The sequence below is a fragment of the Atractosteus spatula genome, chromosome 6 (genome assembly GCF_055471065.1).
Source record: "Atractosteus spatula isolate fAtrSpa1 chromosome 6, fAtrSpa1.hap1, whole genome shotgun sequence".
Lineage (NCBI taxonomy): Eukaryota > Metazoa > Chordata > Actinopteri > Semionotiformes > Lepisosteidae > Atractosteus > Atractosteus spatula.
This window is the reverse complement of record NC_142711.1, coordinates 60,582,857-60,598,870: the sequence shown is the minus strand read 5'-3', so window position 1 is coordinate 60,598,870 and position 16,014 is coordinate 60,582,857. Positions and strand designations below refer to the sequence as shown.

The 16,014-nt window shown below is 40.5% G+C and overlaps 1 protein-coding gene across 1 annotated transcript in view; it reads left to right on the top strand.

Annotated features, from left to right (window-relative positions):
• Nucleotides 1-11,395, top strand: part of dusp22b (dual specificity phosphatase 22b) — a 44,005-nt gene extending 32,610 nt beyond the window's left edge. The window contains exons 5-7 of the mRNA XM_088918805.1: nucleotides 3,050-3,124; nucleotides 6,686-6,857; nucleotides 9,411-11,395. Coding sequence (XP_088774931.1) covers nucleotides 3,050-3,124; nucleotides 6,686-6,857; nucleotides 9,411-9,542 — 379 coding nt within the window. The 3' untranslated portion in view covers nucleotides 9,543-11,395. The remainder of the gene's footprint in view (nucleotides 1-3,049; nucleotides 3,125-6,685; nucleotides 6,858-9,410) is intronic.
• Nucleotides 11,396-16,014: the final 4,619 nt, after the last annotated feature.

Below are 16,014 nucleotides of genomic sequence, written 5' to 3'. Positions count from 1 at the left end.
AGTCCATTGGATCTTAACTACAGCCTTGGATAGCCCATTGTGGTTGAACTTTGTCCTGTCACTAAGAGGGAACCTTATTTTTTTTTAAATTTTATACCCTATCAATTTGCAATCACAAAATGTCTGTGCCCTAGCTGAGAGTTATTCCTTCATTCAACTATGAGAAAAGAGGCAGGGGAGACTAGCTGTCCTAACCCAAAGCCCTAGCACTCCATGTCCTGTACTACAGGTTCCACCATGCCTCACGAGAGAGTTAGTGTACCTCACAGTAGAAAGCGCAGTTCTGCCAGTGCCTGGGACATTTTATGAGTCATTGGCTCAGCGAAAGAGTCCTGAACAACTAATCCCAATCCCGGGAATTTGGCACTCTTCCAACTGTGTGCCACCATGTGGGAAATCTCAGTCACAGTCAGAGAGTGACAAAGCCCAGACTGTGGAACTTGACCTGCAATAAACAAGACTTGTTTGTTAAATGGGACATAGAGCATGGATTTGCCTTTGAAGTACAGTAGATACTCCAGAACAGTGCAGGCACACATCCTTTGGCGTTTGTTGGCATCCATGGCGTTTTTTTTTAACGCCAGCAGCCATATCACCCTGCAACTCGCCCACTGAAGCTCAGCAGGTGTGAGCCTGGTCAGTACCTGGATGGGAGACCTCCTGGGAAAAACTAAGGTTGCTGCTGGAAGAGGTGTTAGTGGGGCCAGCAGGGGGTGCTCACCCTGCGGTTCATGTGGGTCCTAATGCCCCAGTATAGTGACGGGGACACTATACTGTAAACAAGCGCCGTCCTTCAGATGAGACATAAAACCGAGGTCCTGACTCTCTGCAGTCATTAAAAATCTTAGGGCGTTTCTCAAAAAGAGTAGGGGTGTAACCCCGACGTCCTGGACAAATTTCCCATTGGCCCTTACCAATCATGGCCTCCTAATAATCCCCATCTATGAATTGGCGTTATTACTCTGCTCTCCTCCCCACTGAGAGCTAGTGTGTGGGGAGCGTTCTGGTGCACTATGGCTGCCGTCGCATCATCCAGGTGGGGCTGCACATTGGTGGTGGTGGAGGGGATCCCCATTACCTGTAAAGTGCTTTGAGTGGAGTGTCCAGAAAAGCGCTATATAAGTGTGAGCAAATATTAATTATTATTATTATTATTATTATTATTATCTTCCTGAGATGTCCAGAAATTCTGGAGCTCAGCAGTGTTAAAACACACTCTGTATCTGAGTTATGTAGAAGATTTCTAATCTCTTCTGCCCATTTCTTTGTGTTTTATAAATACAGGGTTAGTTAAAATGCTGTTGCCAACTTTGATATTTATGCTTTCGTTTGAAACCTTTTTTGTCACAGTAACCAATGTGATCAATTTGTAATAAACTGTCAAAGTTTCTAACAGTTACCTTACAATCCTTTGCCATCTGTGGAGGAGAAAGCAAAACTTTAGTAAAATAACTGGCATTTATACTTGTCGACGACTGTTTGACTACCCCTGTATTTTGTTGAAATTGTCTGCTTGTGCTGGAGAACACATTACATATTTTGCTTGGACCACATCACATGAGGTAGACAACCGCAGATGGATACATGGATATTTACACATGTAAAAGAGAAATTTGCATGTGTTCATCAATGGCTGTGCATTTTGTAATAACATCTGTTTGTTAGGCAGAACAGTGGCAGTTCTTACCCCATTGTTCTGCAGACACTGGAACAATATCTGATGTCTTTTTTTGCAGCAAATGACTAACTAACGCTTAATTTTAGTTTCATTCTTGCCATTTGGTACTGTGGCAACATTAGATTAGTGACAGCACACTGAACAGTCACTCCTAAGGAAGATACTTTTCCAAGAGTGGTCTTGGAATACTATCTTGCCTCTGCCAACATCCGATAGCATCATGCTTAGATGTCAGCGCAAGATTCGATGTATGTACCATTTTATACGACAGACAACTTTTTCACAGACTTCGACAGCTTTCTTGTAAAGCAAAATGGAAAAAAAAGCCTATTTAAAAAATAAACAAGGATCCACTGCTGGAATAAATCCTGCACATTAGCTCTGTTGTTTAATTTGCCAGGAGTACTAACTGTTGTGAACGTATGCATAAAACAAAATATTTACTTTATTTACTATCTTCCTGCTAAGCACCACAGTAGTCAGAAGCATGACACTTTGCTCAGGAAGGAAACTCACAGCACTGTGATACTTTGGTTCATCTACAGAGGAGTTATTTTTAGATCTCTTTAGCTCTGCACTTGAACAAGCAGCAGATTCGTGTTTGAAACTTGTATGTGAAATTTGAAACTTATTCTGGTTAAAAAACATGCACATACAGGGGTTTCTCTTCCTAAACCCCATCAGCTGTTCGGTAACAACGATTAAAGAGAACTGGAGCTTTCCATTAATGCCATTAAATTTCTGATGCTTTTATTTTGCATGCAGTGGAAAGAGCTTTTATGTAATCTTTTTAACAAATGAATATTGCGATGAAGTAGGGTGGCAAACCATTTTGCCAAACTGTGTATTTTGTAACCTAATCTGAGATCATTTATCAAGTCACAAACCAGGTTTGTCACAGCAAAAATAAAACAATGGAACATTTCCAGTTTTGGAAAGAACAAAGGGAAAAGTTGAAATCTTACATTGGAAAATGTAAAAATAATGTGGAAAGTTATTTTTTTAACAAAAATTATTAGTTCAACATTTCAGCACCTGTGTGGAAAAAAATGAAAAATCTCACGCCTTTTTCTGTTTTTCACTATTAAAGCTTTTGGCACTTTTATGTGGGAACTGGCATTACTATGGTGCATTCATGTGGAACAAATATGAACTCAAAGTTTGCAAATTTCCATGTTGTAGCATGGATTACAAGATAATTATAAAAATGATAATCTTATTAAATAATGTAGGAAGCAAAAAAAAGCTAGAAAAATCTGTGTATAATAATAAATAAACTATATTTCTTGCTTGGAACATTTATAAAGCAGTTGCAAATGCTGTTTCACAGAGATACTAGAGATTTAATTTAACTCTTGTTTTCATATACAGAACTCAGTATTTCAAAGAGAGTATCAAGTTTATTCATGAATCCCGTTTGAAAAGAGAAGGGTGCCTTGTCCACTGGTGAGTAGAATGTTTTTGTCATTTTTAGAGATGTGTCCTTCCTATTCCTTTCAATAAGTGCACATCAGTGGATTAGTGTTAACCATGTTTTGTTTCTCAGTACATAAGTGTACAGTGTATTTTGGAAATGTATACTGATGCACAATGAAAACCCAAAATGTTTTACACCAGTAATCAATTGGGCATATGAATATTATCTGTTGTTTTAAGTAAGGAGCGTATCAGTTTGTAGATTATTCATATAATTTGTTTACAATTTGTAAGGACGCAAGTCATTCAGTATGTGGTATTTGAGTTGATGTAAAGTTGCCAGAATGAGTTTCTTTAAAATCTAGCATTCAAAAAGACCTTATTGTAATTTTAGTAGTGCAAGATCGGTGAAAGATAAGACCTTGTCCCACCTGAGTACTAAAGACAGCTTGGTTGCTGCTGGCGTGACTGAAGGCATTCTGCCTGCAAGAGAGGTCGCCCAGAGAATGAGATGTTCTGCTTCAGCAATCAGCAGACGAGTCCAGAGAAACCAGGAAACCGACAACGTGTGGGACAGGCCACATCCTTGATATCAGACGGTCTCCACACCAGACCAAGACTGACACATCCACCTGATCGATCCGCAGAATTAGAACTTCTGCTACAGCCAGAGAATTGCAGGAGTAAATGGCCTGCAAGAGATGAAGTCACTCGCTTCTGCAGGCAGAGAACATCAGAGGTGGAGGCGAAGAGAGTAGCAGAGTGTTTTATTCACTGGCAAAGGCCATTTCCAGGTCAACAAGCCTGCAAATAGGCGACGTGTTGCCATGGTGAGCAACATGCTAACAGCAGCGTTGTTCCAGCCAACTGGTGGGAAGTTGAACTCTCCTTTGACACAACAATGTCTTCGGTACTGATTGAGAGCAGCCTTAGTTCTCAGCAATGCATTGATAAGGTCCTAGAGCCCAAGTGTGTTCTGTTCCTGCCAGCCAATTCAAAAGTGTCAGTTTACCAGCCGGGCAATGCAAAACCACACAGTGCAAGGATTACAATGACATAGCTTCAGGAAATCAACATCAAGATGTCACACTGGCCAACTGGCCAGTACTGCCAGGAGACATCCTTGGTTGGCTACCTTTTTCCAGCTGTCTGCAGGAAAAAAGCCATGTCACCCTGCAACTCACAACTGACAACCCACTGCAGCTCAGCAGGTGTGAGCCTGGCCAGTACCTGGATAGGAGACCTCCTGGGAAAAACTAAGGCTTCTGCTGGAAATGGTGTTAGTGGTGCTCACCCTGTGGCCTGTGTGGGTCCTAATGCCCCAGTACAGTGTGATGGGACACTATACTGTAAAAAGGCGCCGTCCTTTGGATGAGATGTAAAACAGAGGTCCTGACTCTCTGTGGTCATTAAAAATCCCAGGGTGTTTCTCACAAAGGGTAGGGGTGTTACCCCAGCATCGTGGCCAAACTTCCCCTCACCCTTTACCAATCATGGCCTCCTAATAATCCCCATCTCTGAACTGGCTTCATCACTCTGCTCCTCCCCACTGAGGGCTGGTGTGTGGTGAGAGTACTGATGCACTATGGCTGCCATTGCATCATCCAGGTGGGGCTGCACACTGGTGGTGGTGGAGGGGAGTCCCCATTATCTGTAAAGCGCTTTGAGTGGAGTGTCCACAAAAGTGCTATATGCGTGTAAGGAACAATTATTATTAATTAAGATTGGCATAACATCCCACAACAGTGTCTCAGAAAGCTAGTTGGATCTATAGTAGTTCAAGTAGGTGGCTGCATCAGCATGCGCAGGCTGCAAAAAAACAAGTAAAGGTTTATTCCCTGCTGAAAAGAGAAGAAAGGAAACACAACATTGTGCCAGTATTTCCCTCTTACTTATTTGACTGCGGTACCCTCACTTAAAATGTTTGATTAAATCCATTAGACTTGAGAGTGGCATTTGTTTTGTGCATCAACATATTTAATCAAACATGCATGTCATGGACGCATACTAATCCAAAATACTATTGAGAGGAACAAGAGCTAAATAAAGAATTGCTTTGAACAATACTAAAAAAAAGGGTTAAACGGTTCATGCTGACACCAGGTGGAGATCAGCCTCACTGAACTTTGTTCTCCAGGGTTTAGTATCTAGGCAACTACCGCAGCTAGAGTGCATGAATGAAGAAAGGCTGGATTGTGGGAACTTGTGACCCTTATAACGGTTTATTGAGGTGCAAGATGTGGTAAATACACATACAATATAAACACAAAACAAAGAGTAGTAAATTAAAATGGCTAAATCATGGTAGTATAATAATAAAGTAAGGTGTGAAATGTGATAAATTGTGGTAAAGGATGATGATGAATGGCAGTATTAGGGTATCATGGTTTTGTTATGCTTTGGCATGGTAAAACCATTGAAAATTGCTTACATCTTGCTTAAATCTATGCAGATTTATCATAAGAAACTTTCCCGAAAAGGAGTTTCAGTGTTTTGGAGAAAAGCGTGGGCGACAGCTGAATTCGAGGGTCAAAACTGCAAAATATACCACGAGTATAAAAAAGACACTGTCAGCAAATGTGCAGAACTGTTCAGGAGAAAATAACTTTCAAGGGTGCTAAAGAAAATATATTAATGGGCTTTCTAAATATGTTAGATAACATCATTCTTATAAAAAGACAGTTAAGAGGCCTGGGGACCACAGACAGTATGTTTAGAAAATACAGAACAAGGCTTATCTCCATCTGCAGAAGCTTAGGAGTGTGCTGTCTCTTGCAACTTCTCAAGGTCTGACACGAAGGGATAATTTTATTGTGAAGTACGTGAGGAGAGCTTCATCTGTCTCCATGTAAGGTGTGGTGCTGTGCAAGCAAACTGACAGGCTGGTCTAGTTCTGTCCAAACACCACTCCAGATGATTTCATCTGCACCCATCTAACCCCTTTCAGAAGGGGCTGGAATAGTGTTTTACACTCAATCCTGGAGGGTAATTTAACCTGCACAGAGACGTATGTCCATTTCATAACAAGAAAGCAGCGTGAATTTTTAGGACAATTGTCCACTGTCTTTCATAGTTTTCAGTTGAATCAAGGACATAGTCAGCAAGCGAGCACAGCTATGCAGGAGAAACCAGAAAATAACCCGAGTGGGTGCTAGTGCACCGCTCCAGTCCGTTTGTGGAATGTGGTTATGAAATGAGTTTTCGAACGAGCTTGTTTTTTTTCCCCACAGCTTTTATTGAATTGAATTTTTTTCTCGACACACTAGAACTATAAAAGCTCACGCACGCACGCACGCACGCACACAGACATACACATACCGCTTGCCATTTGTTAAACAACCACGAATCATCGCCTCTTGAACTTCAGCGATGGGGTTAGCCATCATGCTGCTTTTTGGGGTTACAGTGCTTTCACCTGACCAGGCTACGCCCCGCGACGAAGGTGAAAATAGGAATGGAGTTGGCTTTTTGTTGGGGGTGGCGGGCGAATGAAAGCCTTGAGAGGCCTCCTTGTCTTACAAAATCCGGAGGCTGGGCTAAATATAGAAGGGGAATTGAGCTCTTGTGCTTGCTGTCCCCCTGTCCCTGCAGCCTGGCGGGTGTTTCCCGCAGTGTCACTCTTGTGGTGGCATACATCATGACTGTCACGGAGCTGGGATGGCAGGATGCGCTGTCCGCTGTGCGGGCGGCCCGGCCCTGCGCTGGCCCCAACATCGGCTTCCTCCGGCAGCTCGAAGACTTCGAGAGCTCTCAAGCCGTCCATGTGAGTTCAGCGTCTGCTTTTCTGACAAAGACTCCCCTCCTGCCTGAAAATTTATTGCTTCCTAAGACAGCTGCGGCTCTGAAAATGAAAGGGAGAGGGACCCAAGGAGCCTTCTCTCTTTTCTGCAGCACCCTTTCCAGTTTTTTAGTTTGCACATTTCCAGAATGCGCTGTTTGTGATTTAGATTTGAAGCTTCTACAGGATGCAATGGTCGGGGGCAACCCCAGTCAAACCCCAACTCTAGGAGAGCTGTTGTCCTTGTGGACTTTGGCAGGCTGGTAGAGTCCCCAAACAATTTTCTGAGCAAGTCTTCGACTGCTGGGCTCACGCTCCTTCCACAGTTTGCTTTCCTTCCCAATCTCTCAGATCTGTACACTGTCGGGGAACTTAACAGTCGGAAAATTAAAACATAAAATCAAAATTTAGTTAATCTTCAGCATTTTGCCATTCGAGGATATTTCACCATAGAGCCACAAAGCAAGTGTTCTTTGTTGGACTAGATATTGTTATCGTTTGATTAAGAGAATGAGTTTAAAGGAAAATATTTACCAGTAGGTGTAAGACAAATTTGTGTCCGTTCGTCACATTCTTACTTTGTGGGCTGAAAGATGTGTATGTTTTAGATCTGACAGTCACAGTTAATGTTCGCTGCAATATTCATCTATTAAGACTTTTTACCTTCTATCATCAAATTTCATGAAACATATTTTTGTGAATGGGCAAAGTAGAGAATTATTCAAAGAGCTTCTCTTGAGAGGCCTCATGGATGGCCTCAGATAAAGAATGAACATAGAGAACTACTTTCATTGTCCATGTTTTATAATTCGAATCAAGCTGTTGCAAAGCAGGAGTTAGACATTACTTGCAACAAAAGTGGCCACAGAAAGGTTTCGATTCAGAAAACCTCTGATCCCATATTATTATGAAATGTTACCTATTATAATGAGAGTGTTGGATCTCTTTCAGTGGCTTGATGTTTTTCTGTTGCATGATCACCGATATTGAAATTGATAATGGAACAGTGAAACTGGCAAAACTGAGGGTGAACGTGAAGAAATGGATTATGTACGTCTAATGCACTACTCAGTTTTGATTTCACACCAAGCAGTTTCTATTCTTTGATATCTCTTTCACCTCAGCTTACAATACCCAGGTTGGATGTCTAGCCACTGCACGGTTTCATGTACTGTATGTAGTAGAAATAACCCACAAAACAGATCACCTGTGTGAGACCGGATTTTCAAAATATTGCAAATACTGCTTTATGAAATAAAATGAGTTCAAGAATAGTGATTTCTTAAATACCAATATTTAGTTAATAAAAGCAAATTAAGTGAACAGGTGTGACTATACTATTTGAACAAATATGTTCAACTTGCATCAGTCTTTAGTATAATCAGAGCCTGACTTGCCACAGACATTGAACTTTTAATAGGTTGGCTGAGGTTTATTTGGTACATTCAAAGGGGAAGAAAATGTACAGTAGCTTAATTTTTTTTCTTTCTAGTTTTGTAGTTAAATATGCAATACATATGTTTGCTTTTCTCTCTGTGTTATGCTTTTGCAGAATAAGCTTTGGCTTTTGCAATTAACTTGCCCCCAGTCCATCTGAGATGTTATACGTAATTAAAAATTCATAGGACTACATAGTTCATAGTTAGTTCATAGTTAACCTCTCACCAGAAGTGGGAAAGAATATTATTCAGTATTATTTTATATTGTTGGAATCCATTTGCATGTGCAGGCATGAGGTTTTAAAACAGCACGTTCATATCTGTTTAAATAAACATAAGATTTTGACTTCATATTTTGCAGTATATTTCTCATTTTTGTAGTCTTTTGTAGACACTAGAGCAGGTAGTGTCAGTTGTGATCACTCCATAGGACAGTATAAAAAAAACACCATTATGTACAAAAAGTTTCCACTGTTTTTTGATCACAAATGGAAAACAGTTAAATTCTATGATTCAAATATTACCAGTACAAAGAAAGGTCACAAAATTACCTTTCATGCCTTAACTACAGCACAAATGGCATCAATAAGTTCCTGGCATAACCACATAAAATAAACATGCCTTCATTTGAATAAAAAAAGATAAGACACGGTAGACGAAACAGACTGTGTTCTTAACTCTGATTGTAACCATGTAATTAAAATTAAATGAATGTAAGCAAAGTGTATAGAAAGATGTCTTTGATCATGAGTACATCCTGATAATGTTCCTAGTACTTGAACTAACAGCCTGCAATTCTTCCTTTACAGTTCTAAATACAGACCTTTCTGCAAAATATGTTCACATCCTTAAATTAGTGTAGATGTTTTAATCCAAGAATGCATGCTTCTTGAATGTTTCTATACTTTTACGCTGCAGTCCTACAATTGGAGTACCAAAAAAGCCAAATTCTTTGCATGAAGTTTTGAAAAGCATTCTCGCGTGAAGAAATGTACTACTGGTACTACTGGTATTAATAAATGTTCTCCTCAATGTCCTTTGTCTTAACTCCTAAAAAATGTAACAGAGTTTGATGCGCATTTGTTTCTTTTATTTTTAGTTCAGGAAGTGGCTGAAAGAGAGGTACAAGCAAAATCCATTTAATGATGAAGAAGAAGTGAAATACCTGCTATCCAAGAGTAACAAGCCAAACAGCATGGCGGGCAGCTCTGCTGGGACAGGGAACACTTGACAGTGTCATCCTGAGCGCTCCAGTGCATGGCTTTATGGACTTCTGACTCCTCCTGTGGAGTAAACCCCTTTTAAGCCAATCACAATATTTAATTTATACAGGTGGTAAATGGAACAGTATGTTTTATTTTCTGTGATCAGTTCTTTTAGTAGGGTGAAAGGGGGATAGGATTGACTTACTAGTCTTTTGTAAGTCTTGTTTCCTGGTGCACTATCAAGGGAGTTCTGCTTTGGTCCACTCGTTTGGGTAGGTCTACTGCTCAAATCAACTTCCTGATCTGCAGTATGTAAAAAAAAATAACAGTTATGTTTCACACTTTAAGACACACAAAAGGGATTTGACAATCTGCCATTTAAAAACATGCTTTTTATGGTACCTGTAAAGTTTTGAAATTTGTTAAACAATGAGAATTTAAAATATTTTTAATCATCAAAAGTGAGATGTAAAATGTGTCATAATGTAAAATAAACTTGATGGAGAGCAGTGTGTAAAAATGGAAATATATTGCTTTTCATTATAGTGGGGTTCTGTAAAATTATTTAGAAAACTTAAGAAGTCTTTTTAAGTTTACAGCCTAAGGAGCTTAAGTGTTTTCTTGTTGCTCAATTCTTCAACCCATGGAATTTTCCTATAGTGAGATCACAAGCACAACAGCCTTTAAAGCTAAGGAGAATTTTTTCTAATAAAAAACAAGAATCATCGTTTGGTAATACTATAATTATGTCTGACATACAGCAGCATCTTTGGGTTTGCTCAGACACTCCCAGTGTCAAATTAAAGTACAGCCAACACCCTGGGGTGCCTATAAACTGGGCTATGTTTTTTAGAAATTAAATCATACCATTATACACATTTAAACATACATAGACTCCTGTTATTACCTACATATGCATAGCATACATTTCCAATGCCCTACCAAAATGAGAATAGTGTCACCCACACTTTCCAAAGTACAAGTAGTGGCGCAGCACATGGCGTATCCCATGTTTCCTGAGGACTGTAAAGTACTAGCAGACTAGGCCTCTGTGCTGTGGAATGTAGAGGAAATAAGGCTGAAGCAAATAACCTCACATGAGGCATGGTTGTTGAAGCATTAATACTGTACCTCTTATGCACAAAGGACAAAAGCAGACCTGGCTGATGTGCAAATTCAGACCGTCTCAAGGGTGTACAGACAGCAGGTGTAAGGTATATTTTACAAGAATACTGAACATCAAAAAAGACTTCCAAGGATGGCTCATCATTTGTGAATGCATGTTTTTAGAACATGAATGTGGATTTGGGATATGGACCGTTTTTGTTGACATTTTGATATATCAGTCATCCATGGCTTGACTGTGATCCACTCAAGTGATTTTAAATGTGGCATAACCAGTGCCATGTCTCCCTTGTTTTTCACCAGTTCTTCCTGCCTGCTTTCATCCTACATTTTCTGCCTCTGTACCTCTTTGTAGATCTGAAGTGTGATTTTGTGATAGCATGAGGACATTTGATCCAAAGCTCTTTGTCACCCAACAGGAAAGAGCAGTTAAAAGATGTGTGGTTTTGTGCAGTGTCATTAGAGGTTAAGAAGCAGGATCTTTGAATTTGACTGATTTGATGTTGCTTGACATTTTTTTAACCACCTGCTGGTCTACATGACACACAGATCATTTTCTACTGCACATTGCATACTTATATCTGCTCTTCGGTAAAGAAACCAAAAAATGTACGGACCACACGATATGTCTATTGTGAATCTTTCTATACTCTGAAAAGCAAAGCGGAAAGCTTCGTTGCTGTTACATTCATGTTCCAAGTGTTGTGACGTGCTCTGTTCCATTAACATGCAATACATAGAAGACTGCCAGAAATATCCTGGTGTGAGCTCTTTATTATCTCATGGAAAATTCAGTTAAAATATATTTTATATTATAGTATACTAGTAATCGCAGTATATCAACATGTTTGTAAATGTTTTTTTAGTCATCTTAAAGCTTCTTATTTTTGCTAGCCAGAAGACTGGTCAGCTAAGGCTTTGTTCTCTGGAAATAGTGTTATTTCTACATACCCAACCAAATCCCACAACAAGTGTTTGTGTTCCTTTGATTTCTTTGTATGTCACGCATTGAAAGACTTACAAGAACACGAAAAAGGTTATATACAGTATGAGAGGCCTTGCGGCCCAGGTAGGCCTTTTAGTTGCTAGGAGATAAGTAATGAAGCCAGTGTATAGGCTTCACCATTATGATTGAAAAGCTTGTTCCAGGTGCTTGATGTATTTCTTTGGGGGCTCCTGCTCTGCCGCGCCAGGGAGAGGCATAAGTGTTGTGACAGTGAAGTGAAATTTGTCTTTTTTGCTGTGTCCTGTTGAAATCTATATCGTTATATCGCATATATCGCACGCTTTCCTAAACGGTCTCGCATTCCCACGCGCACTGTGTTAAACAAACGCTCATGCCGCAGCTAATTTTCCTGTCACAGTTCGCTCCCGTTACTATATATCTGTTCCCCTCTTTTCTCACTTCCCCGCTCCTGTCACCCTGAAGCTAGCGGTCAGGCGGAGAGAATCAGTCGAGATCTGCTGACCTTCCTCAGACCGTATGTCTCCGCTGCCCAGGATAACTGGGTCCCCCTCCTCCCGTGGGCAGAATACGCTCATAACTCACTCTATACCTCCTCCACGGATATGTCCCCATTTCTTTGCTCGCTCGGATATCAGCCCTCACTTTTCCCCGTCACGCACATCCCCTCAGTCCAGAAATATCCCCCCCCCCCCCCCACAAAGCTATGGAAGAAAGCCAGGGCAGCACTACTGAGAGGAAAGATCTCTGCTGATAGACACCGATGACCCTTCCCCCGACTAAGACTAGGACAATTTGTCTGGCTTTCTTCCAAGAACATACCTCTCCGGCAACCCTCCTATAAACCGGGCCTTCGCTTCATAGGGCCTGAATTCTCTGAATTCTCTCCCGGGACACACCTGTCTCCTACCGCCTCGCCCTCCCTCCCACCCTCCCACCCTTAGAATTCAACCCGCCTTCCATGTGTCCCTCCTAAAATCTTACCACAAGTCATCGAATATCGAGGCATGTCAAGAGCAAGCCACTGTCCAAGTGGCTTTGAGAAACCAAACGCAGACAAGTTGCTGACCCCTCATAGAACAGAAGTTATAAGAAGCAAAGCTCATTATACGAAATGATAACACCTTTTATCAGCAGTGTGTCCCTGCAGCCTGGTATATACAGATAAAGGTTAAAACTTGAAAAAGAAGACCCTCCTCTGGGAATAACACCGTTCAGAGAAAAGAGTCATTGGTTGATAAAGTTCTGTTAACCCTATAAATGCTGTCAGTGAGATATGAAAGAATATGAGTACGGGCTTAAACTGATTTATTGTCCTTGCCGGATGCCTAAATCAATGTCGGTATGTCCTGTGATATCTCCATCCTTTCTAGCAGATCCAGATATTTTCAGAAGCAGCTCTTTGGCTGGGCCACCTTTAGCACACCTGTAGGAAATCAAACTGATTTACCAAGAAAAATCAGAGTTTGTTCTATTTTTTTTTCAGATTTAAGAGGGTCCACCTTGTGCTTCTTGCAGCTACTGAACAGAAACAGCTCAGATATTTTCATCCAGTATAGGCTTCACCACCATAGTGGGTGTAGCGTTGCTGAGACAATTTATAAGTTGCCCTGATTGTCCCCAAAACAAAATATTTTCTTTGCCTCATAATAATAATAATATTTGCTTACACTTATATATTGCTTTTTCTGGACACTTTACTCAAAGCACTTTACAGGTAATGGAGATCCCCTCCACCACCACCAGTGTGCAGCCCCACCTGGATGAAGAGACGGCAGCCATAATGCACCAGAACGTTCACCCCACACCAGCTCTCAGCGGGGAGGAGAGCAGAGTGATGAAGCCAGTTCATAGATGGGGATTATTAGGAGGCCACGACTGGTAAGGGCCAATGGGAAATTTGGCCAGGACGCCGGGGTTACACCCCTACTCTTTTCGAGAAACGCCCTGGGATTTTTAATGACCACAGAGAGTCAGGACCTCGGTTTTATGTCTCATCCGATGGACGATGCCTTTTTATAGTACAGCGTCCCCATCACTATGCTGGGGCATTAGGACCCACACGGACCACAGGGTGAGCGCCCCCTGCTGGCCCGACTAACACCTCTTCCAGCAGCAACCTTAGTTTTTCCCAGGAGGTCTCCCATCCAGGTACTGGCCAGGCTCACACCTGCTGAGCTTCAGTGGGGCTGCCAGTTGTGAGTTGCAGGGTGATATGGCTCTGATATATGGCTGATATGGCTGCTCGTGAGAAAACAAGAACGACATGCCCTTATTTAGGGGCCGCAGGCCACAGCTGATAGCTCTTCATCGTTGGGACTCAAACCACAAATATAAATGATACTTGTTCACTTTACACATGATGGGTTGCAAAGCCTTCATGTGGCCTTTCAATAGGTGCTGTGCTAGAAGGTATCAGTTGTGAGATTAGATACTCTTGTTTGTGTTTTGCAGTTCCGTTGTACTTTGAGGTATGGTAACATCTGCGTGAAATTAAATGTGCTCAAGAAAGTTCACGACTTCTCAGAACCCAGTATTTCTGTGTTAAAAAAATGTACAAAAACGTGGCGGCTCAAATAAGGGGATTTTTATCAAGTACTTACAATGTTGTTTTGTAGCTTGAAATGAAACTTCCATGCTCTGATGACCCATATTCAAAGAACGTTGATTTAGATGAACAAGAAATGCTACATGTAACTAATCAGTAGAGTGATAAAAGTTTTCATTCACAATACGGTTGATAGATTCTTTTTAACCTCTTTGTATCATTACCGGTTTACTATGAGAACACTTTCAGTTTTCTCAGAGCCTCGTCAAAGTAATTAAATTTGATGAGTAAATGAAGCAAATATATTTCAATCCATAATCTCCTTTTGCATTCATCATGGTATTTAGGGTTTGTGATAAGTATGATGATTTTCTTTGACAGTGGATCCTCTTTTCCTTGGATGTTTTTTACTCTTGAATCTTTTAGTTTTTGAAATATTTTTTTCATTGAATTTATTAACATTGCTATTATTTAAATTCGAACCAATTAAGCAAGTACAATACATGCTTTATGGAATTTTGAAAGGCTAATTTTTCAATCTGAACTTTTTTCATGTTCCATGCAACCTTGACATTTTCTTTCTTTTGTTCTCACCCTCAACATCATTGTATTCCAATCTCTGTCTTTGTATTTTTAGTTGGTCAAGAGCAACCAGTTTGCTTAAATTTTCAGGTTAAAATTCTGTACACTGTAAGGAATGCAGTAGTTTTCTTTAAAACTATTTAAAACATTTTTTAAATATAATATAAAATTGAGATTTTTGTGACAGCTGCAAGTTTTGGAGTAGGCAGCTCTGAGTTTATTCACACCTCAGCTTGTGTCTACACACAGCACGACAGACCACACGGAGAGGAATAGGCACTTGTCTTTTAAGGAACCACATCCTAATACAGGACGCTAAGCACAAATTGTAGGAGAAGCACATCTTTAACATCTTTTATAAACTGGAATTTGTTTTCTCCTAAAGCTCGTGTTTTGGAAACTTAACTGACAGAATGTGACTACTTATATTTGTCTTTTATACTAAAAATCAGATTGCTATAGGGACATTTCAAATGACCGAAAACTAAAATATATAAAAGAAATGTAATGGTAGCATACTGTATTAAGGCTCAGATCAAAAAGTATATTATGACATTATTTAGGAGTCACAAATAGTGCTTGGTGATTTGGATAACACTTAATCATGCATTGTCTAGTTTCCCCATACTGTTGACAGTAGAAGAAGGGATTTCCATTTAATTTAAAAATTGTAGACAGTATTTAATACGAACCAGAACCAAGCAAAGACTCATTATGATCGTTGTTATTATCATTTTTAACATGAGAAAATTCAATACTTGTATTCGAGATTCAGTCTGCTCCTTTTGTCCTAATTTGGGATCGACACTTTTTTTTTTGTTCTTATAACTGTACAAATAGGAATGGCCAGTGGTCTTTTCAAGACGGCGAAAGCACCTGCACCGCACGGACAGAATGAGTTCGTTCAGGCAAAACACGCTCCTCCAGTTCGCCCATCTGTCAGTCGCTCACCGCTGGACTGTCCCCGTGTTCCACCCTCGTCACCAGCTGCACGTCACTGTGCCGGCGTTGCACACAGTGCATCTATTTTAGTGTTTTATCTGAACATTTTACAGTGCCTTTTCAGGGACAACGAGTAATTCCTATAGTCATATACAGTAAGGAAGTATTTTACCTGAAGTAGACTAGCAGTTCGAAACCACTTCCAAAACACACATACTGTACATTCATGTTTGTTCATAACGTGTTTTAACGATAAATATATTACCTGCTGCAAAACCTGTTTTAAACGACTACTCGGTACTTGGGGACAAAACCCGATACAGTTGGCATTGCATAA